General features: G+C 50.1%; 1 protein-coding gene across 6 annotated transcripts; it reads right to left on the bottom strand.

Annotated features, from left to right (window-relative positions):
- Window positions 1-2015: 2015 nt before the first annotated feature.
- Window positions 2016-18672, bottom strand: SDSL (serine dehydratase like). Of its 6 annotated transcripts, XM_082355740.1 has the most exons (10): window positions 13168-18669; window positions 12866-13002; window positions 9745-9828; window positions 9209-9453; window positions 8999-9038; window positions 7776-7915; window positions 6531-6619; window positions 5574-5801; window positions 3736-3860; window positions 2016-2704 (listed from the first exon to the last, which is right to left on the bottom strand). In XM_082355740.1, the coding sequence occupies exons 4-10, from the start codon at window positions 9380-9382 to the stop codon at window positions 2511-2513; spliced, it is 990 nt and encodes a 329-aa protein (XP_082211866.1). In that variant the 5' UTR covers window positions 9383-9453; window positions 9745-9828; window positions 12866-13002; window positions 13168-18669; the 3' UTR covers window positions 2016-2510. The 6 variants fall into 6 exon arrangements, with proteins under 6 accessions (XP_082211866.1, XP_082211870.1, XP_082211865.1 ...); XM_082355744.1 differs by having other exon boundaries at window positions 7824-7915; window positions 12866-18672; XM_082355739.1 differs by having other exon boundaries at window positions 12866-18669.
- Between the last annotated feature and the right edge of the window lie 4114 nt (window positions 18673-22786).

The following is a 22786-nucleotide window of genomic DNA, read 5'->3' as shown; positions in this document are numbered from 1 at the left end:
TGGGGCCAGCTCTGGGGTAAAAACACCTCCTTTGCCAACCAAAGGCTGGATTTCAACCATCACCTTGGCTTAAGGCTGGAGTGAAGGACTAGATGGAGGCAGGGGTTTTAGAGTCCCGCTGATGAGAAGACAGAGGGAACCTCGGCCGACAGAACCCACAGGGAACCAAAGGGCCCCCCTCCCAGGAGAGGGGCCCCAGCTGGGATGGGGAAGCTGGGTGTATCTCAGGCAGGTACACACACCTGGTGACCCAGTGTTCAGTGCTCTCCACAGAGCCCTGGACCAATATAGAAAATCTCCTGCTCCCAGGACCCTCCTTGTAGGCTCCCCACTTCCCCCACTGAGTGGTCCAGGAGGGCAAAGGCAGAATGGCAATAGTTTCTCAGCCCCAGTGCCCAGCCTGCTACATCAGGTCATAACACCATCACCTCAGCTTCAACCGTCCACGTCCTGCTCTCGCCCTGTGCCTCTGCCCTGCCCTTGGCATTCCTTGGGTGCCAGCCAGGAAGGGCTCCTCCAAGGTAATTGACGTGTGTTATCTGGACAGGGTCAACAGGCCCCTCGGGTTCTTATCTCAAGCTTGCCGAGACCAGGAGAGGAGCAAACGGCAGCTGACAAGTCTCCCATGAGTGCAGCCAAGGACAGGAGCCGGAGTGGGAGACAGAGCACCTGGAGTGGAGACGGGCTCTGCCGCTCACCTGGAGGAGTGCGGGGTTGGGGAGATGGTCTCTGGCTGAAGCAACCCCAGGGGCTTCAGGGAGGAGGCTGCCCTTACACTGGCCTTCGAAGAATGTGTAGGATTTAGAATCGTAGAGGGCATGGCATGCGGGGGCATGGCTTAAGCAAAGGAAAGGAGGTAGGAGAGCAGTCGTGGTTAGAGGCGCAAGCCCAGGTGTTTACACAGTAGCGTTCCAGTTCAGCTGTGTGACTCGGAGTAAGTGCTTGACTGCTCTGTGCCTCGGTTTCCTCATTTGCAAAAATGAAGATTATAATACTATCTACCACATAGGTTATTGCAGGATTAAACGAAATGACTGCTAAGACCCAAAGCACACAGTAGGTGCTCAACAAAAGAATAACTACTATTTCCTCCACACCCCTCATTGTTGCAGGAGGAACACTCAGGAGGTGGTAAGAACTAGCAATTATTGAAAGACTACACCTATGCCGGGTCCTAGTAGTAATCTGCAAACAAACCATTTTACTGATTAGAACACTGAGGTACTGAACCAGAGCATCATTTACTCAAGGTCACTGGGGTAGTGAGTAGGAACAAAGTTCAGGCTCAAGCCTGGCTGTGTCCCGCTCTGGAGCACTCAGTGACTATTCTAGGAACCCACAAGGACATAGGGCTGGGTCCTGGAGGCTTCTGGAGGGACAACCTTGGCAACCGAGGTCGATGTCTACAGGGTGGCCCCCACCCTCTCTGAGCCTTGTTTCCTGCAGCGCTGGGAGGGGTTGGATAGGGCTCCCCCAATGCCAAGACTGTGTGGGCCCATTCGCCTCTGGGACCTCAGCACCCCCCGGCTGGGTAGAGTCAAGGAAGACCCTGGGGCAGGTCTCACCTGCCTGGAGCCGGGGGCTTCCCCATTGGAGACAATTTGCTGCCCCCTGGTGGCCACAAAGGATTCTAATTTTTCTCTCGGTTTCCGAAGAGATCCTTCCCAGGGGCTGCAGGTGCCCAGTTTCAGGACCAGTGTCCACCCTCCTTGTGACCCACAGGTGTGTCCAGACCGACCTGGAGGCCCTACCTCCTTCTCCAATGTCCCACCACACAAAGAAGGCGGAGGTCCAAGAAATACAGTCATGTCGAAAATCACAGGGTTTGAAACTGGCTGGGCTACATTCCAGCCTGTGTGACCTCGAGCTAGTTATGTCACCTTTCCATGCCTCAGTGTCCCCATCTGTAGAACAGGGACGATAATAATGGTTTCTACTTCATAGTGCCTTTGTGAACGTTAAAGAGGACAATGAATAGAAAGTTCTTAGAAGCATTTCTGGCACATGACAAGCACTTGATAAAGACTGGCAATATTGTCCTACCAGCCCAGGCCTGAGAAGTGACAGAATGTCCCCCTCCCCTTCCTGAGCAGGTCCGTCAGGTAAGGGAAGCCCAGTTAGGAGCTCAGCATGGCCAGATTCCCTTAGGAACCGGAGTTCTGAATTCTTGGCTTTGTTGCACAAGCCGTGTGATGTGAAAAGAGTCGCTTCATCAGAGTGCTGGCATCAGGTTGCTGTGTGCCTTCTCTGAGTTCATGGAGGTGGAAAAAATGGACCTACTGGAGTTACAGGCCCAACTCAGAAAGGGTTTATTGGCCAGAGCTGCAGGGAAGCCAAAGGGAGCAGTTCAGGAGGGCTTCCTGCAGGAGGCAGCCAGCATAGCAACACAGGGCAGCTGCCACTGCCATCCATGAGCACAGAGGCCCCTCAGCCAGCAACCCCCTCCAGGGGTGTCCAGGAGCCTCTTGGGGATCACTGGGGCCCAGCCGGCCCTCCTAAACCAGGTTCCCTCAGCCCTGGCCCAGCTGGGCTTTCAGAGCCTGTAGCTCTCCACTGTCAATGTTGTTGCCTCCACACACGATGACCACGACCGAGGCCGGGGAAGGGTGCAGGCGGCCCTCAGCCTGGAGCCTCCCCAGGAGGCCTGAGTAGATGGCAGCTAAGGCTGCCCCGCAGGCAGGCTCCACCAGCGTTCGCTCATCATCTGCCCAGAGTAGGGGGACGGGGGTGGAGGCGAGGAAAGGGAGGAAAAACCAGTTAGGGCTCAGCAGGCTCTGGGCACTGCAGTTCCATGAAGCCAGCCATCCAGACATCCATCTCACAATCCATCATTTGTCTGACTCTCTCTCCATCCATCAATCTGACCATTATCCCTCCATCCGTCTGCCTTTCATCTAGCCATCCATCCAGCCCTCCCTCTATCCATCATTAGACTGTCTGTCCATCTATCAGTGTATCTATCAATCATTGTTTTATCCATCCATCCATCCATCCATTCATCCATCCATCCATTCAGCCCCTATCCATCATTTGACTGTCTGTCTGTCCATCCATCAATGTGTCCATTAATCAATGTGTCCACCCATCCTTCCATCCATTTCATCCACGTCATTTGTCAATCCACTGCCCATCAATCCATCCGTCTATCCACCCATCCATCCACCTATTCATTATCCACCTTTCCACTCACTCATACAGTCATCCATTCACTCAACAAATATTTATTGAGCGCCCCCTCCCTGCCAGGCCCAGTGCTAGGAAGGCCCTGGGGACACAACAATGAACGAGACACACCAGCCCCCGCCCTCATAGAGTTCATAGTCTAGTGATGTAGTTGGATAAGAATCTGGCAGTTATGAGACTGTTGGGATTGGTGCATAGGAAGTCTTCAACCCAGGTTGGGTGGGGGTGAGAGATCAGAGGAGACTTCCTGGAGGAGGTGCCACGATAGCTGAGTAGCCCTTAGTTACATGAAACCAATAGGGAGGAGGGCCAGGATGGGCAGCCAGAGGGAAGAAGAGTGGGTACAGAAGTCCGGAGGCTAGAGACAGCAGGACACACCCCTTCTTCACCCCCACCCTTTCCATCCACTCAACGTGCTCTTACTATATGATTACTGTATACCCTGCCCTGCGATAGGCACTGAGGATACAGACAAGAGGGAGCACACTCTCTCCAGGGGATCCAGGGACTTTGCCAGTTTCTGAGCCCGGGTGGGGGGCAGTGCTTACTCACCCAGGAACCGCTGCACGGCGCTCACAGCCTCAGAATCCTCCACCACCTCAGAGAAGACCTTGAACTCCTTCGTACACACCAGGGCCTGTGCAGCCACCGTCCTGGCACCCAGGCATTTGGCTACACTGTAGGAGCGCGCAGGTGGGGCAGGGAGGGCAGGGGTGCGGAGAGGAGCTGGGGAATCAAGTCTCCTCCCCGCACAGCGCCAGCCCTCCCCAGCCCCGGGCCCCCCGCCCATCCTGCAATGGGCCGGGGGCCCAGCATTTCAAGAATCTCAAGCAGCGCCTGGCTCAGAGGAAGCACTCAAAAATTGTGTGTCCCAAGAATGGCTGATGAATGCACATCACCCCCTCTGACTCTACAGCCATGATTGTGTTGTTCTTGCACAGACCCCAGAAAGCCAAGCCTAGAAAATGATCTTTTTTTCATTTTATTCATTAATAAACATTTACCATGTCTATACTATAGCTAATATTCATTGAATGTTTACAAGGTGCTGGATGCTTGGATTTTCTGACAGGGGTTTTGTTTGTTTGTTTGTTATTTGTTTGGCTGCGCCATGCAGCATGTGGGATCTTAGTTCCCCAACCAGGGATCGAACCTGCGCCCCCTGCAGTGGCAGCACGGAGTTGTAACCACTGGACCGCCAGGGAAGTCCCTGGATTTTCTGTTTTAATCCTTATGCTCTCCCTTGGAGTTAGAAACTTATGAGTTCCATTTTATAGGTTAGGAAACTGAAGTTCACAGAGGTTGAGTAACTTGCTCAAGGCCACACAGCTAGTCAATAGCAGAATGTGGGTTCCAATTCAGGTAGTCTGGCTCCAGAGTCCATGCTCTTTACCTCTGTGCTTGGGATCACCTACCTGCTGGTATTTTCCTGAGCTGGGCAGTGTTTCAGGCCTGGGAGAGGCTTTGCTGAGCTCATAAGAACTGGCTCTGAGCCCTAAGTGGCCCAGAGTATGGACTCTGGTGCCAGGCTGCCTGGTTTCAAACCTTGGCTCTAAACTAGCTGTGTGACCTTGGAAAAGTCACTTCACCTCCCTGAGCCTCAGTTTCCTCATCTGAAAAACTGGAATAATAACAATAGCTGGCTCACAACGTTGTCGTAGAGAATGAGTTAAAACATTTCAAGTGCTTAGAATAGAGCCTGACAGATAGTGAGTTCTACAGAAGTGTTGGTTGCGATTATTGTTATTGCTGTTACCAAGCACCAAGTCTGGGAGGGGAGACAGCAGTGAGTAAGGAAACACAAGAACAAGTAAATAAATACCCACTGTAGGTAGACACTATGAGGGAGAACTTGGGAGGGGAACCTCCGATGACAGGGTTGAGGGGAGAATCTCTCTGAGGGGAGAGAAAACAGCCAAAAGAAGAAGAGGGAACCCTAGGACTTCTGGGCAGAGGACACAGCCCGTGCAAAGGCGCGGAGGGAGGAAAGAGCATGACCCATTCAAGGGACAGGAAGACAGGCCAGTGGCGGAAGTGGAATGGGGAGGAGTCTGATTTGGGCCTGAGAGCTTGGGGAACACACTGATGGGTTTAAGCGGGGAATGAAAAGTCCTATAGATCAGCCATGCAGGATTAAGGAGACCCCCTTGAGGGGACTTCCCTGGTGGTCCAGTGGTTAAGACTCTGTGCTTCCACTGCAGGGGTCATGGGTTCGATCCCTGGTTTGGGAGCTAAGATCCCGCATGCCATGGTGTGGCAAAAAAAAAATCTTTTTTTAATTAAAAAAAAAAGGTGACCCCCCCCCCCTTGAGTGCCCCACTTCCACTAAGTGGGACTGGGAGGTCCTAGGGCAGCTTAGCGCCCCACAAATGCCCCCAGCCTATGCCTACCTGGTGATGTCCGGCAGTGTCACCAGCCTGCCTGCCTTGATGGCCGCATTGAAACTGTGTGCCCCTTGCGTCTCCATGGCAATTATGGGCACATGCTGCCAGCCCACCTCTGCCAGACCAGCCGACACCCCGGCCAGGAGGCCTCCGCCCCCCACTGCCAGCACCAGGGCACCCGGTGGGGTCCCCAGCACTGCCTTCAGCTCCCGCACCAGGCTCCCGTGGCCTTCCCTGCAGGATGAGGGAGCAGGAGAGAGAAGCAGGGGTGAGGGAGGCCCCAGCCCCACAGGCTCACATCCACACAAACTCCCCGCGTCGCCATCCACCTCCCCACCCATGGCACGTGGAGGGAGACCCTGCCACAGTTCACTCAGCTTTCATCCACTCAGTTTATTCATTCACTCATTCTTTCCCCCTTTCATCAACCTCCCAGGCACATGCTCAATCCATTTAATCCATTCCACAACGCTGGAAAGAGGCAGCGTTCTTGTGTCTGGTTAAGAGGAGACCAGAGTAACACTTGGAACCAGCCCAACTCGAGTCCTGGGCCTGGGACCCAAGGTCTCCGCCACTTACTAGCTGTGTGATCTTCAGCAAGTAGCTTGACCTCTCTGTGCCTCAGTTTCCTCACCTGTAAAATGGGCATTAGAAAAACCATCTCTAGGGCTTTGGGGAAGACTAAACGGATTAAATGTGTCCCAAAGTACACACTCAGTCAAGGGGATTTATTATTAGCATTTCCATTTTACACACGTGGAAACTGAGGCATGGGTGGTGAGATGCTTTGCAGAGTCACACAAATCACAAGTGGCAGAGGTGGGGTCTGGACCTCCATGTGCCTGGCTTCCAAGCCTCTTCTCCTCTTTGGGCCTCAGTTTCCCCTCTGTCCAGTGGGAGGACCCTGACTCAATGAGGGTCTCTCAGTGCTGAGTTCCATGGGGAGAGGGGCACGAGCATTACCATATCAGGGGGTGGTCAAACGGGTGGATGTTCACCCAGCCGTCCTTCTTGGCCAACTCTTGCGCCCTCAGATTGGCCTCGTCCCAGACCTAAAGAGAAACCGAGGCCCTCAGAAGACGGGAGTCAGACGGCTATGGAGGTTGGAGCAGAGCCTGAGGTCTCCTGGATGGCTCCAGGGGCCAGTGAGCTGAGGAGACCCCTGACGGTGAGACCAGAGCTGGTGTGGACCCAGCAGCCTCCTGGGACAAAGGCAGAGGCTTCCAAGTGGACAAATGGATGCCATGTGCTTTCTACAATCCAGGCAGGACCCATCGTGTTCTATTCTCATCATCTGGTTACCTGCGAGTCTCCCCAACAATACTTGGAGCTTTGTAAGAGTAGAGACCACGTCTTATTACCTCTGTATTCTTAGCACTGCCTAACATAGTGCAGGCACATAGTAAGTGCTCAATGAATATCTGTTGGATGGATGATGGATGGATGGATGGGTGGAAAAGAAGGCAGAGGGAGGGAGAAATGGTGATGGACGGAAGGATGTTGAATGAATGAATGAATGGATGAATATATGAAGGAAGGAAGGAGAAAGGAAGACAGAAAAGCAGGCAGGAAGGAAGGAAATTGTATACACTAAGTATTTGGAGACCAGCTTTTGGGTACCATGATATGGCTTTTAGTTTTAACTTTGATGGGTTTTAAAAGCCTGTTTTCCAGGGATGATGGATGGATGGATGTATGGATGGATGGATTTTTTTTTCTTCTTCTTCCCAGGAGGGGAGAAGGATGACATGTTTGGGTCTCTGTTTCTTGGGTAACAAAGTGAACCAATGATATCCTTATCAGATGAATATCCTTTCATTTCGGGGTGGCCTCAGAATGGGGGATGATGCTGTCATCATCTTTCTTTACACTTTTTGTCTTATTGAATGGCAAAAATTTAAAATGGATAGTACCAAGTGTTAGTGAGGACGCAGGGAGACAGATTCACTCCTGGTAACCACCAGCTTCCCGCTTCTCTTGGGTTCACACAGGAAAAGTCTTCTCAAGGCGGGGAGAGGCAAGTTGACAGATCCCAGCCCTTAATATACAACACATCTCACTCACCCCTCAGCTCAGCCATCCTCAGGGATGACTGGGTCCCAGGCACAGTTCACAGAAAGGAAAAGGAAACAGGATCTCTTGGGGGTGAGGTGGGAGTAAAGGGGGAACGGCCCCCTTCAGCTGGTTTCCCCGTCTTGAGGTCTTTACCTTTCCAGTCAGCTGAACTTCGGCCCCCTCCGCCTGCAGCCTCCTCACCACCTGCGGAGAGGTGCCCTCGGGGAGCACAATGGTGGCTGCGATGCCCAGCTTCCGAGCAGCGTAAGCAGCAGCGATGCCCGCGTTACCCCCTGTGGAGGCAGGAGAAGTGGGTGCTGTGGGCATTTGCATTAGCCTGTTGACACACTGTTCTCCCACCCCCTCCATTCCCCTTTGGGAGTCACTCCTTCCCGACACTTATATGCCCCACCATTGGCCCCAGAGGTGGACACGTGATCTATGTGGAGCCAATCAGAGAACGCAATCACCTGAACCATGATTGGTTCAGGGATGAGTACATGGGACAAGCTGGGCCAAAAAGACCAATTCATGGATTGATGAGGCCATTGGGAAAGGGTACTCCCTTTTCACCAGGGTTGGTAGGATGGTAGGAGGCAAGCCTAAAACTCCTGATGGCCATCTTGTTACCATGTGGTCTATATGAGAGTAAAGTTAGTACAGAGGAAAGACAAGCCAAGAAAAGGAGAGGTACAGAGGAGAGCTCCTGGATCCAGCTGTGCCTGAAAGCCAATTATCCCAAGAATTCTTCAATTCTTGGAGCCTGTAACTTAAACCCGTATGATTGGGTTTTTATCACTTACTACCAGGAGGCTTGAATGATGGGAAGGGGGCTGGGAAAAGGACATACAAAGCAGCCATCTGACCATGACCTTGATGAGACTGGACCTTTAAGAAGAGGCCAAGGACTTCCCTGATGGCGCAGTGGTTAAGAATCCGCCTGCCAATGCAGGGGACATGGGTTCGAGCCCTGGTCCGGGAAGATCCCACTTGCCATGGAGCAGCTAAGCCCATGCACCACAACTACTGAGACTGTGCTCTAGAGCCCGTGAGCCACAACTACTGAGCCCACGTGCTGCAACTACTGAGGCCCACGTGCCACAACTACGGGAGCCTGGGCGCCTAGAGCCCGTGCTCTGCGACAAGAGAAGCCACCGCAATGAGAAGCCCGCGCACCACAACAAAGAGTAGCCCCCACTCGCCGCAACTAGAGAAAGCCCACGTGCAGCCATAATAAAACAAACAAATAAATAAATAAATTTATTAAAAAAAAAAAAAAGAGGCCAAGCCCTGGACATCTACTGCTGCTCCAGCCGGCTCCTCCTCCCCCAACCCAGCCCTGAGGACCCTCATGAAGTAGAAAGGGGTGGGCTCACCTGAGGAGCACACCAGGTGTCTGCATCCCTTTTTGGCCACCTGGGAAGACAAGGTATGTGGGTGGGGGCTGACCCAAGCAGGTGTCATGGAGGCCTGTGTGGGTGGAGTTAGACCCTTCCACTCCAACTCTCCCCACCCCTCGCCCTGCCCACAGCTGTCCCCTTCCATCTGTACAACCTCACTCTCCCCTCCTGCCCACACACCCTCACCTCCTGGCAGAAATGTCCAATGCCACGGATCTTGAAGGAGCCAGTCGGCTGCACATTCTCATACTTGAGGAAGACAGGCATGCCCACCACCTGGGACAGTGCCCAGCTCTCCAGCAGAGGTGTGACAATGTGGAAGTGCTCACCCTTGGCACACTCCGCCAGAGGGTCCTCCATCCCAGCAACCACCTAGAGGGCCTGCAGGAGGGCACAAACGTCCTAGCCCCGGCAGCTCCAGCCAAGAGTCCCTGTAACCAGAACAGGGGACGGGGAGAGGGAGAAGCTCCTCCGCTTGGCTCCCTTAGTGCCCTATGGCTGCCAAGCTGTGAGGCTCCAGGGAAGTGTCTGGGCCTCTCTGGGCCTCAGTTTCACCAACTGGACAAGGACGTTTGGACTAGGGGCCCTTTTCTTCTGTAACTGTGGCGCTGGGGATGGAGAACGTGGCCAATAGTGGTGATAAATGAATGAGAGTGGGAGAATTCATTCATTCATCATTCATTATTCATTCATTTATTCAAAAGACATTACTGAGCACCTACTATGTGCCAGGCAGTTCCAGGTTTTGGGACCCAGGAGGGGACACGTCAGAGGCAGCCCCTGCTTTGCCGGAGCTCACGGTCTAGCTGGGGAGACAGAATCACAGAATTTCAAACAGGAGTGACCTAGAGGGGAGGGTATTATTTTAGCAAGGGTGGTCAGCAAAGACGTCTCCCAGGAAAGAAACTTTTTTTTAAACTTGTATTATGGAAATTTTAAACACAGCAAAAGTGTCAAGAACTGTCTGACGAAGCTCCCATGTAGCCATCACTTAGTTTCAACAATCATCAACGCATGGCCTGCCTTGTTTTCTCCATATCTACGCCTAATCCTCCTTCCTGTATTATTATTTCTTCCCCCTTTATTATTATTATAACTTTCCTCCCATATTATTTCTTCTGTAAATATTCCAGCACGTAGCTCTAAAAGCAAAGAACTCTTTTTAAACATTGTAGCCACAGTTTCAGAACAGTATACATTTGTCCAAACTCTTCAAATTCTAACCTTGAGTAAGCTAATTTTATTTTATGGAAATTATACCTCACTGATGTTTATTTTTCAAAATGCAATCACAATGCCATTATCACGTCTAAAAATATTAAAATGATTTCTTAATATCATGAAATATCTGCTAAGTGTTCAAGTTTCCAATCATCTCATTAAATGTAATAAACCACCCGTCTTGCTGTTGGCGATGGTTTAGAGTTTTTAACAGTTTGAATTGGGAGGCAGATCGGAGCTGTGCATTTTTGGTTGGTTGAGAGGTAACTTACTTTTCTGTTGACCTGCAAGTTCTCAAAGGGGGAACTTTGAGATGAATGACAAGAAGAGAAGCAAGGGAAAAGCGTTCTGCAGAGGGAACAGCAGGTAGAACCACCGCCTCGAGGGAAATGAACTTAGAGCGTTCCTGGTGCTGAGAGAAGGGACTGGTGGAGGTGAGAGTAGGAGGCGAGCAAGGAGAGGTGGTCAGGGATGCAGAGGAGGGCGTTCCAGCCCACGGTGAAGAGTTGGGATATTATTCTAATTCTACTTGCTATGGGAAGCCGCTGGGAGGTTTTAAGCCAAAGTGCGGATGACTGAGTGAGTGAATGAACCAGTGTGTAAGGGCGAGAAGCAGAGAGGGAGGAAATTAGAAGGGAGAAAATTAGAAGGATTTTTTTTAAGGAGCAAACGCTGTGCCCTCCCACCGCCCCCCCCCCTTTTTTTTTTCTGGAGCAGAAAGGCATTGGGCCGCCCAATAGTGGGGCTGCAGTTCCATTATTTGCCACTAGGAGGAGCGCTGCGCCCTCCCCCGCCCACCACAAGCCCAAGCTTCTTGTCACCCCTGCTTAGTCAAGAGCTGGGCTCCCCCCTTCAGAGGTTTCCAGGTCTCCTGTCCCTGGATTTGACTCTGGGCCTTTGTTGGGATGACCCGGGGGTTCCCCATGCATGGCAAAGCCTGAACCACCTCCACCCAGTTCCATCCAGGACAATTCTTAAGCAGGGCATGGCACTGGGGGAGGGTAGCCCATGGGTCACACAAATCCCGCATACCCAGCCCTGGGCCTCACCTCAGCCCCAGAGCCCAAGCATGTGAGCTTTGGGGTCAATCAGAGACCAAAGTTAGAAACTAGCTATGACTTCTTGGCTGTGTGACCCAGACAAGTGTCTCAACCTCTGTGTGCCTATTTCCCCTTCTGTAAAATGGGAATAATAACATCCCAACTCACAGGTTTTGGTGCAGATTAATAATAATAATAATAGCTATCCTTTGTTGAATCTAATTACCAGAAATTGACTGAGTCTTTTGGAGGCGTTATCTCATTGGGGTCTTCTAACAGTGCTGGTAGGCTCATTGTTACTCTAGAATGCTTACAAGGTGTAGGCCCTGACCTAGGAACTGGGGATACCATGGTGAACCAGACAGACATCTACTCCTGGAGGTGACTTATAATCTCAGAAGGGGATCGACATGCAACAAATAACTGTATAGACAAACAAAATAATCAGAAATGGTGAGAACTGCTAAAAGGGAAACAGGCATATATGGAGTCTTGAAGAGAATAACAGGGGACCTACTTTGGGTCAGGAGGTCAGGAAAGGCCTTTTGGAGGAGGTGACCATTAAAACTGAGACCTGAAAAATGAAAAGGAACCAGCCACACAACAAACTGGGAGAAGAGCTTGTGCATCACAGGATCATTGTGATGATTAAGTGAGACCATAAAGTAAAGGCATCAACTCTGCTTCACATATAATAATAGCTAATAATTATATGGGACTTACTTTGAGCCAGGCACTATACCAACCACCTTATATTTTATCTCATATAATCATTACAACGACCCTGAGATAGGTTCAATTATTAACTGCACTTTATAGACAATGAAACTGAGGCCCAGAGAGGTTAAGTAACTTGTCCAAGGTCACACAGCTAGAAGTGGCATGGCCAGAATTCAAACTCAGACAGTGCACTTTGGCATCTGTGTTCTTACCCACCATGCTTTACTTTCTCTTTTATATTAGCATTATTATCATTAAAGGTGTGAGCATTTAGCACTTAACTGCCAGTTGTCCTTAGGAGCTAAATGCTCCTGCCTCAGTCCCCAGGCTCCCCCAGCCCTCTTGGTTATACCGACTGCCCAGAAGAGGACAGCAGGCATCAGTCAAATAAATGAACCCCAAGTTTCCAACAGCCTTATCGAGCCCAGATGCCCAGGAGGACACCTGCTACATCTATGAATTGGGGTAAAGACCAACTGAATACCTTTTCCACCTCCCTTGTCCCTCACGCTTTTCCCCAGAGACCACCTGGGTGACGCTCAACAGTCAAGTCTCTGGTGCCAGGGCTGGGAACCCTCAGCCACCCCTTGGCTGGCAGAATGTCAGCCCCACCCCCCTGGGATCAGGATGTGCTCCCCGATCCTCAGGGTCCCAGACCCCTAGCCTTCTACTCCAAGGCAGACGGGCCACAAGCACCCTGAGCTGAACCCATGTTCCTGGGAGGACTTCGGACCATCTCACCCTCCCACTTTCTGTCCACTCAGCTGGGACTTGGCCCCAGAACTTTCCAGACTAGCCTCTACTCACATTCACAAATGTACACAGAGCCCCAGGGCTCTATTTGGGCCCCAGAACCCCTTACCTTCCTTCTCAACAGTCCCCAGACCAGCTCAGCCCCAGCCTGCTGCCCACCAGCGTGCCTGGGCACTGGCTCTGCCAGCTTCCTGCAGCTTCCTGTGGCCTTGACCCCTCCTCCTGTGTTAAAGGGACAGCTCCCCACTGGAGGAGAAAGGGGACAAGATCAGCCTTCACTGCCTCCCGGTTTGCTGTCCAAGACATGTGATTACCTGGTCCCATTTCACAGATGAAGAAACTGAGGCCCAGAGAGGGGGACTCACTCGGCCAAGGCCACCCAGCCAGCGAGGGGCACCCTTTAACTCTCACCCTGGACCACCTTTGTTGTGACACAGACACCTCCAAGTCCAGTGCTTGTCCCGAATGCCAAGCCACTTCCCCTGGACCACTGTCAAGGTCAACTTAGGTCTGAGACGAGAAAACAAGGATAAAGAAGCAATTATTATCTGTCACATGAGAAAGGCATGTTTTCTTCTGAAGCTACTCCTCACCTCTGATATTTTATACCCAACATTGGGACCCAAACAATTATTTATTGTTCAAATGAATGACTCTGACAACCGATTCATTCATTCAAAGAATATTTATTGGACACCAACTATGTGTCAAGTCCTGGGACCTTTAGCCTCAAACAAGACAGCATGTCCCCTGCCCTCAAGAAGCCCCAAGATACCACTGAAGAGCAGCTCTGATCAATGCTGTCAGATGTTGGGAGAAAGAGGTGGGGCAGGGCTGCAGGCGCCCAGAGCAGGTACCTCACCTGGCCCTTGAGGGCTGGGAAGGCTTCCTGGAGGAGGAGACTGAGAGGAGCCAGGAATCGGGAACAGGGAAAGCAAAGGTCTGAAACTGAAAAACATGGGGTGTTCCAGGAACGGAGACATGTGCAAGAGGACTCGAACAGAAAAGGCAAGGATGGGACAGCAGGTGGGTTTGGGGCTGGGGAGGTGGGCAAGGACCAGAGTCCACAGGATGCCTGTGCCAATCCAGAGTCTGGACCTCACCCAGGGGCACTAGGCAGCCATGGAAGGCTTTAGGCAGGGGAATGACGTGATCACATTCATGCCTTGTCTCTATCAGCATCTCACTGGGTGAATCTGAGCTGGTCACATCCATTTGGGGGGCCTCAGTTTCCCTATATATCAAATGGGAAGTGAGGTCCAGGAAGCACCTGGCAGCCCAGATGGTCTGTGCCCTTCTTGACCTGCTTGTGACCTCCCCGGGTTTGATGATTAACTCCTGGCCACTTGGGGTCAAGTGGAACTGCTTGGTCATGATCCTTGATGAGGACTTTAGCAGCTTCATCCCCATCCTCACATTAAACAAACACCATCCTTGTCAGGTGTCCTGTCCTGGTCTGGGCACTGGGGACACAGAGGTGATAAAACCCAGTTCATGCCCTGAGGTGGCCCCCAGCCTGGAGGGGAGAGGAAGTCACTAATTCAGTGACAACGCTAACACCCCCTAGGAGAACAGAGAGCAGAAGGTCCCCATAGGGCAGCTGAGGGTGGGGTGTGATCAAGGAGGGCTTCCTGGAGGAGTGGGGCCTTAGCATACAGTTCAGGTTTGGACAAGAAGCATGACAGCTGCATTTATTGCATGCCTACTGTATGCCAGCCCTTTTGTGTTGATGAGAGATTCCCAAAGGTTTTTTAATAGTTGGGTATTTATATCCTCTGTGTGTGTGTGTGTGTGTGCATATAAAATAATATACATAATTTTATGGATGTTATTGCTTAGGAAGAAGCTAAGGCAGGTATTAAAGTTTAAAAATGGAGGTTTTTTTCTTTTTTTAATATTAAATAGTAGCAGTAAGTTTCTGGCATGAAGAGGCAGTAACAGTTAGAACATAGACCCTGAAGCCAGGCTCTAGTACAAATACCAGCTTTGCACTTACTGGCTGTGGCTTGGGTAAGTTATTTAACCTCTCTGTGCCTTGGTTCCTCAGGTGTAAGACGGGGATAAAATACTATTTCCCCAGTAGTGCATGCAGCCTGTTGCCGGTATGGGTTGCCCTAAGGGGCCTTGGAGACAGCCCTTTCCGGTGGACATTCATGTCTGGCATGGAGTCCCCAGTCCAGGCTCCAGACAGGTATGCGCAGTGCCTTTGGAAAGCCCCAGGGCACAGTGGCCAGGGTCCACACTGGCCAAGTCGTAATGTTCATCCGCACCGAGCTGCAGAACAAGGAGCATGTGATTGAGGCCCTACACGGGCTGAGTTCAAGTTCCCTGGTCTCCAGAAGATTCACATCTCCAAGAAGTGGGGATTTACTAAGTTTAAGCAGATGAATTTGAAAACATGGTGGCAGAAAAGTGGTTCATCCTGGATGGCTGTGGGGTCGAATACATCCCTCATCGTGGCCCCCTGGACAAATGGCAGGTCCTGCATTCATGAGAGCCTCGGCGCTGTCCTCTCCTTACTCATGCCCACCAATAAATACTACTTTCCTGTCCAAAAATTAAATTAAATTAAAAGCTATTTTTCCTTACATTAAAGCAGTATGGGAGGAAGACTTTGAAGTTTTGATTATAATACTGAATTTCCATTTGGCGGGTAGAAAAAAAAAATACTGCTTCCCTAGTGGAGTTGATGTGAGGATCAAAAGAGTTAACAGATGGGGACTTCCCTGGCGGTCCAGTGGTTAAGACTCTGCGCTCCCAATGCATGGGGCACGGGTTCGATCCCTGGTCAGAGAACCATCCCCCATGTTGCACAGTGCGGCCAAAAAACAAAAAAACAAAAAAAAGTTAACAGATGTAAACTATTTAGAACAGTAGGAAGTACTCTGTGTTTGCTGCTGTCGCTGCTAGTGTTGCTTTATCAGTATTATAAAAGATGTGACACAACAGTGTGGCAAAAATTGCAAAGGCAGCACATGAATGTCTGAAGTTTGGGAACATGACATAGTTCTATCACAGGACGCTTACAACACCCTGGAGGAGGTAAGTATTGTAATGAACTCCACATTGTGGAATCAGATTTGGCTCAGAAAGGCCAAGTCATTTTCCTGAGGTCACACAGCAGGGGCAGAGCCAGGGCTTAGACCCAGAGCTCCTGACCTGGAAGAGGATGGAGTGGGGAAGCCAGAGTGGCTGCATCAGAGAGCAGATGAGGCTGGAGAGGGGTCCAAGTCACTGACCCATTCCCTCCCAGATCCACATCTGTTAGCCAGCCCCTGTCCCTGACACCTCAGGCTGCCAAACACCCTGGCCAGTCTCCCGGATTATTCATTAAGCTTCATTTCACCATCCTCACCCCCAGCTGGCCTTCTTGTTCCCAGGGCGAGGGAACTGCGTAAAGAGGAGGGATGGAGTCTTGGACACAGGTAATTGGCCCTCTGAATTTGCAGGTTTAACCCTGGACTCTGCGTCATACACTTTCCAAGCCACAGAGGTTCAGTTCCATTAACAGGTAAAAGAACTGGGGTTCATGCAGTCAAGCAGCCAGTCTAGCTAGTGAGTAACCCAGCTGGGATTTGCCCTGGATCTTCTAACACCCAATACATCTTAGCTAATGTCTCAGACCCTTGCCAAGATGATAAATCATTCTAGAGCAGAGAGGGTCTCAAACTAGGGGGCCATGTTTTTGCTGGCTGGAGCTGATTCACTCTGTCCTCTGTAGAACTATCCCGTGGGGGATAGTTCTATTTGCCACTGTACCCATCTTTCACTATTGCATCCCTAACACCCAGAAGGCTCCTGCCTGTTTCCTGGAGTTCTTTGAGTTTGAAACCCTGTGCAGAGGAACTCTCCCTCTCTCCTCTTGCCCTGAAAAGGAAAGGAGTCAGTTATTAAGGGAGAAGCTGAGGCACAGAAAGTTTAAGTGACGTGCCCAGCAAGTAGCCCACGGGACCAATCATTGAGGGATCCCACATCCAACATGGATGTTCTTGTCCCAAGAGACTTACAAATTCACAGCCATGATATCTGAGCTGAAAGAATCTGTCAGGGCCATCTAAGCCATCCTTTTTGTGGATGGGGAAAATGGGGCCCAGAGGAAAAAGGGGAACAGTTCTGGCCCTATGTTCAGATTTTTGAAATAAAGATAAATGGATAGACAGCTTTAAGGGTGCAGTGTATTAAATATTGCACAATATATTAAACAATTAGGGAATCTAGGAGGTGGTACAACTCGATATACTTTTATACATTTAGTAGCACAAGTAAAGGGACAAGCCATGCGATTGGAGGAAAAACCCAGAACTGAACTGAGTGGTCCTCGGTTACTGATAGAAGCTCCCTGTGACTTCAGACCTGAGACCGAGGAGTCGGTCAGTATATAAAACGCACTGAATTCAAGACAGACAGTAGCAGCAGGGTAGATATTAAGGAACTGGCTCTTGCCAATTAGGATTGGCAGTGGGGGCCAGTCTGAAGTGAGCGGGGTGGCTGGAGACCGGAAATCTAGATGCTGCAGCTCAAGTCCAGGATCTGTAGATTAGAACAGCAGTCTAGAGATGGAATGATTAGTGCATTCTTCAAAAATCCCAGATTTTCCAAACAACTTCTTAGGATGCTTTCAACAAACAGGGATATAATGACTTTTTTTTAAAACAAACAATGTTGCTTTTAAAAAGACAACAATAACCAAAAGTTCCTGATACACCAGTCTATGATTGCATCAATACCTGTAGGTTCATGGAAAACAATACTGATAACGTCATTTGTCCTGGGGAAATGGGAGAGGTGGGGATGAGGGCAGAGTGGGGCAAGGAGGCGGGGGCCATCATGGAAACATGACAATGAAAATGGTCCGTAATCTTCGCTGTGCAATATGGTAGCCACTCACCACCCATGCCTACCGAGCTCTTGAATCGTGATTGTGCAACTGAGGAACTGAATTGTAACTTTTGTTTAATTTTGATTAATCTAAATGTAAATAACCTTAGGATGGATAAACAACAAGGTCCTACTGTATAGCACAGGGAACTATATTCAATATCCTGTGATAAACCATAATGGAAAAGAATATGAAAAAGAATGTATATATATGTATAACTGAATCACTTTGCTGTACAACAGAAATTAACACAATATTGTAAATCAACTGTACTTCAATAAAAATTTTACTTTAATGTAAATAACCAGAGGTGGCCAGGGGCTACCATACTGGACAGCATGAGCTAGAGGATCTGTCTAGGAGACAGTGTGGACCCAACATGAGAGGCGTATTGTCACCAGGGGAGGGGGAAGCGTGTTAGTCTGTCCTTCGGCTTTGTGTAATGATTCCCCCACTGAGACAGACAGATCCAAGTGACATGCAGACAGAAGGGCAATCACAAAACAAGGACAGGAAGTCCCCCGTGTAAATATGGGATCTGTGAACCATACAGATGGACGCAACTCAACAAAACTCCACACCTGGAAGAAAGAGGAACGTTACAGTGGGGACACCTGACAACCAGCACCTGGGCCAGGTGATCAAGGTCAGCATCCACAGTGATGAGTCATGTTGGTAGTTGGCCTGGTCTTAATGAGATGGGATGAGACATCGCCTCCATGGTCTTCCTCCCCAAATCCTATAACCCCCGTCCTTCCACTCATGAGAAAAAACATAAAATCCACGACAGGTCTGTTCAAATCTGTCAAGGTCATCAAAAACAAGGGAAGTCTGAGAAACTGTCACAGCCAAGAAGAACCGAAGGAGACAGGATGGGTCAATGTAACGTGCCGTCCTGGATGGGATCCTGGAACCGAAAAATGACGTCAGGGAGAAACAAAGGAACTCAGTAAGATATGGACTTCAGTGAATAATAATGTATCGATAGTGGTTCAGTAATTGTGACCAATGTACCGTGTTAATGTAAATTAATAATAGGGGAAACTGGGTGTGGGGTATATAGGAACACTCTGTATTATCTACGCAGTTTTAGACTTCCATTTCTGTAAATCTAAAACTATTCTAAAATAAAAAGTCTTTTTTTTTAAGTCCCTATACCCAAACCTGCAAAAGTAGCGGAAAATAACAATATTTCTTACAAGAGGATTCTTTGCTTTGCAGAAAGCTTCTCCTCAGAGGGTGCTTAAATAATGAGGTGCTTTTTTTTCTTTTTCATTCTCATTCAAAGCGAGCTTAACTGACTAAAGTCCTATGTTTTAAAATGGAGGGAGAAACAAACCCACTGCTTGGATGCAGATGTTGAGAAGCTAGCCGATGACAGAGAAAAAGCTGGAAAAGAAATTGACTATAACCATTAAATAAAGAGGGGGCAGGGGCTTCCCTGGTGGCGCAGTGGTTGAGAATCTGCCTGCCAATGCAGGGGACACGGGTTCGAGCCCTGGTCTGGGAGGATCCCACGTGCCGCGGAGCAACTAGGCCCGTGAGCCACAACTACTGAGCCTGCGCGTCTGGAGCCCGTGCTCCGCAACAAGAGAGGCCGCGACAGTGAGAGGCCCGCGCACCGCGATGAAGAGTGGCCCCCGCTCGCTGCAACTAGAGAAAGCCCTCGCACAGAAACGAAGACCCAACACAGCCAAAAATAAATAAATAAATAAATAATTTAAAAAAAAATTTTTTTTTAAATAAAAAATAAAATAAATAAATAAATAAAGAGGGGGGCAATGAACAGGAGCCAGTCTGGGATCAGCAGTAACAATTTTTTCCCTTTTGCCATAGTTATGTTTCTGCATAATCAGGGGAAATGCATAGCAGAGTCATGTATGATGGAAGAATAATATTTTGAGAATATTAACGTATCACTCCCTCCCCCTCACTTCCCTCCCCTGGTTAGGAGACAGTCAGTGAGAGACAGAGAGTAACAGAGAGACAGACACAGAGAGACAGAGGCAAAGAGAGACACTGAGAGACAGATCAGAGAGAAACAGAGAAAGAGAGAGAAAAAGGAAGAGAAAGGAAAAGAAAGAAGGAAGGAAGGAAAGAAGGAAGGAGTCCTCATTTGTAACATTTGTTGATTTTCATGGTATCGATAGTCCCCCAGCGGATAGTTTCAAGCTACCAAAGTTTAACGACTTACTCGAACTTTCCTGCAGATTTACAGTTGATAGGCGTCTACTCCACACTCCACTGCTGGAAGAGGGGGCGTGCACTTTGCCTCAGGGAATGGAGATAAGAGAAAGTTTAAGGCAGTGGCCAAAACAGGGAGGGGAGTGAAGATACCTTGAGTCTCCAACCTTTCTCTGGAATGGTTGCCCGTGGCCCCCAGACTATGGGACAAGGATTCACGTGGCTGGGAATGAGGAAGGGCCCCCCAGAAAGCTGGGGCGGGGGTCAGACAAGTGAGGACCAGACAGTATCCCCACCTCACCTTGTGTTGACTCAGCCCTGGAATGTCACTGCCACCCCTGGTGGGGAGGGGGGAGGGAAAACCCCTCAGTGCCTCCAATTATTTATCTGCTTGAAACAAAAATTAAGCCGAGTTAGAGGAAAATTAAAAAGTCTTCATTTGTTGCACATGGGGTTTGTGTTCTGAGACTGAAACCCGCTGCGAATATCTTGGTTTTCTGGTCAACTTTGAACAAAATCCCTCATTAGGCCATTTGGACCCAGTCAACTCCTCACACGTTGATTGATGGGTGATGATAATCCCAAGGGGGAAGCCCCGCTGTGGCCAGTTTTAGCCACAGGGCCCACCAACAGGCTGTTTGCCATGTTTGGGGATGAGGCAAAGCCGGGCAGCACCACCACAGACAGCACCGTCAAATGGCCCGAGGAGGGTTCCAAAAGGTCTTGGCCAAATTGAATGATGGGTTGAAGCCAGGTGAAGGAAAATAAAGAGGGCTAGCTGTCCAGTAGTACAGCCAGGGCCACAGAGGTTAAATGCATTAAATCCAAAACAAGGGAGGTGTGATCGGATTGTATTAATCGCACCAAGAAAAAAAATCTTTTAACTTCTCTGGGGGTTGATTGAGTAGCATTTGGACATAGAACCACAGTTTTGTTCCCGGACCAGGGATCAAACCCGGGCCCCCGGCCATGGAAGCACAGAGTCCTAACCACTGGACTGCCAGGGAATTCCCTGAACAACAGTTTTTAAGATAAAGCACATTTCACCCACATGAGGTTAATTAATTCACTTGGTCATATTAATAGCAGTAGAGAAGATAGAACAAGGGAGGATAGAGTCTCATTCCATATTACTCTTAAACAGAATTTTTCAACCTCAGCACTCCTGACATTTGGGGCCAGATGATTCTTTGTTAGGGGGTGGAGGGTGCGGTCCCGTGCAGTATAGGACGTTGAGTGAATGGAGGGGAGAGTGGGAAATCCAGAGGGGAACAAGTTAGTACAGACCTGCCCTCAGGCTGCTCATGGTCCTCTGGGGCGAGTCTCCAGGTGCTGCCAGGCTGCAGAAACTCAAAGAGGCTCCAACCCAGACTTGATGGGGAACAAACATGAATGAGGAGCCAGGCTTGGAGGGAGGACTCAGGAAAAGGGGACCAGAGGGGTGGGAAAGTCCTGGACAATAATAACACTACCAAAGATAATCATAATAGCAGCTACTGTTCTTTCAGCCCTTACCCGGTGCCTGACACTGGGCTGCCACTATCTCTGTCTTGCAATACCCAGGAGGTACCATCATTTCCATTTCTTGGGGCAGGAAACTGAGGCTTAGGGAAGTTAGGTGACCACCCCAAGGTCACACAGATGGATGTCGGTTTCAGCCCAAGTCTGATGGACTCAGGAGCCAGAGACCTTAACTAATCAGGAGACTCTGGGGCTTGGCTGCACCTACCAGGGAGGGCAAACAGAAATGAGAGCTGTCTGTTCCTCCTCGGGGTTGTGAAGACAGTCGTCATCATCCCCACTTCCCACAAACAAGGAAACACTGATCTGGGTGTGATGCAACAGAGCCAGCAGGCAGAGGTGAGAGAGGCAACTTGCCCAAGATTCCACAGCCAGACTCCCACCCTCCTCCTGGGACTACCGGCTCTGCCCTCACCTCCCTACATTGGATAGATCCAGGCCTCAGTTTGCCCATCTGTGAAATGGGGGAAGGGGACTTTCAGTTTCCTCCCCTGTTTCTCAAGACCTTTCAAGGGAGGTTTAGATGGGAAAGGAAAGCCCTGTTTCCCTATTACATAGAGTTAGGGATGAAAATGCCCTCTTGAGTACCAGAAAAAGAAAATAGCCATCACCTATTAAGAGCCCGCTATATGCTGGGCACTGTCCTTACAACTTTACATCAATTAAGTCATTAAATCCTCACAACAAATCTAAGGGGTGGATACTACTATCAGTTAAAGCAAGTTCATGGCAAAAGTTGGATTTGAACTTGGTCCTGTCAGGAAACTGACTCACTTGCTATCTGGAAACGGACACGCCTTGGATGCTAGAGTCATGGGCATGAACTGACCTGGCTGAGGTCTGTACAATGACAGCGGCCAGCCTCCCTCTAAGACCCTCCAGCAGCTGACTGGTCACAATGTCCCCATCACACCGCCACTCTACCTGGTTCTGCTCCATTTGCTCTCCAGGGTGACCATGGGTGAGCCCCCTGCCCTGTTAGGGTCTCGGGTTTCCATCCATGTGATGGGACACAGAACCACACATATACCCACACGTGTACATATTTTTTTACATTTTTTAAAAATGAAGATATGCCCAGACTGCAAATGTCCATCAACTGCTGAATGGATAACAAAAATGTGGTCTATCCATACAATGGAATATTATAAAGACATAAAAAGGAACGAAGTTTTCCGGGCGGCGGGGCCGGAACCCAGGTCCCCGCCCACGCCAGCGCCCGCCGCCGGCCGAGCCCCGCGCCCCGCGCCCCCGTCCTGGGTCACGGTGGTCGGAGGTGCGCCGGGTCCGCGGGACAGCCGGGCGCAGAGGTCACTTGTGTTGGGGCGGGTGGTGGGGCGAGGATCCGGCGCCTCCGCGGAGGATCGCGGGTCTGGGGCTGGGGGCGCCGCGGCTTGCTCTGCTCTCCGCACTCTCCCGGCTCTGAAGCCTCGAGAACACCGCTAG

This window comes from Balaenoptera borealis (genome assembly GCF_965194805.1).
Source record: "Balaenoptera borealis genome assembly, chromosome: 14".
In the NCBI taxonomy this organism is placed as follows: domain Eukaryota; kingdom Metazoa; phylum Chordata; class Mammalia; order Artiodactyla; family Balaenopteridae; genus Balaenoptera; species Balaenoptera borealis.
This window is presented reverse-complemented; position numbering and strand designations above follow the sequence as displayed.

Bases quoted from the DNA above. Each gene is read 5' to 3' on its own strand.
- SDSL (XM_082355743.1), bottom strand. From the start codon at position 9,382: ATGGAGGACCCTCTGGCGGAGTGTGCCAAGGGTGAGCACTTCCACATT. The intron at 6,620-7,775 runs GTAAAGACCTCA...GTTTCTCTTTAG, and splicing joins AAGTTCAGCTGACTGGAAAG to GTCTGGGACGAGGCCAATCT. The intron at 5,802-6,530 runs GTAATGCTCGTG...CTCATCCTGCAG, and splicing joins TTTGACCACCCCCTGATATG to GGAAGGCCACGGGAGCCTGG.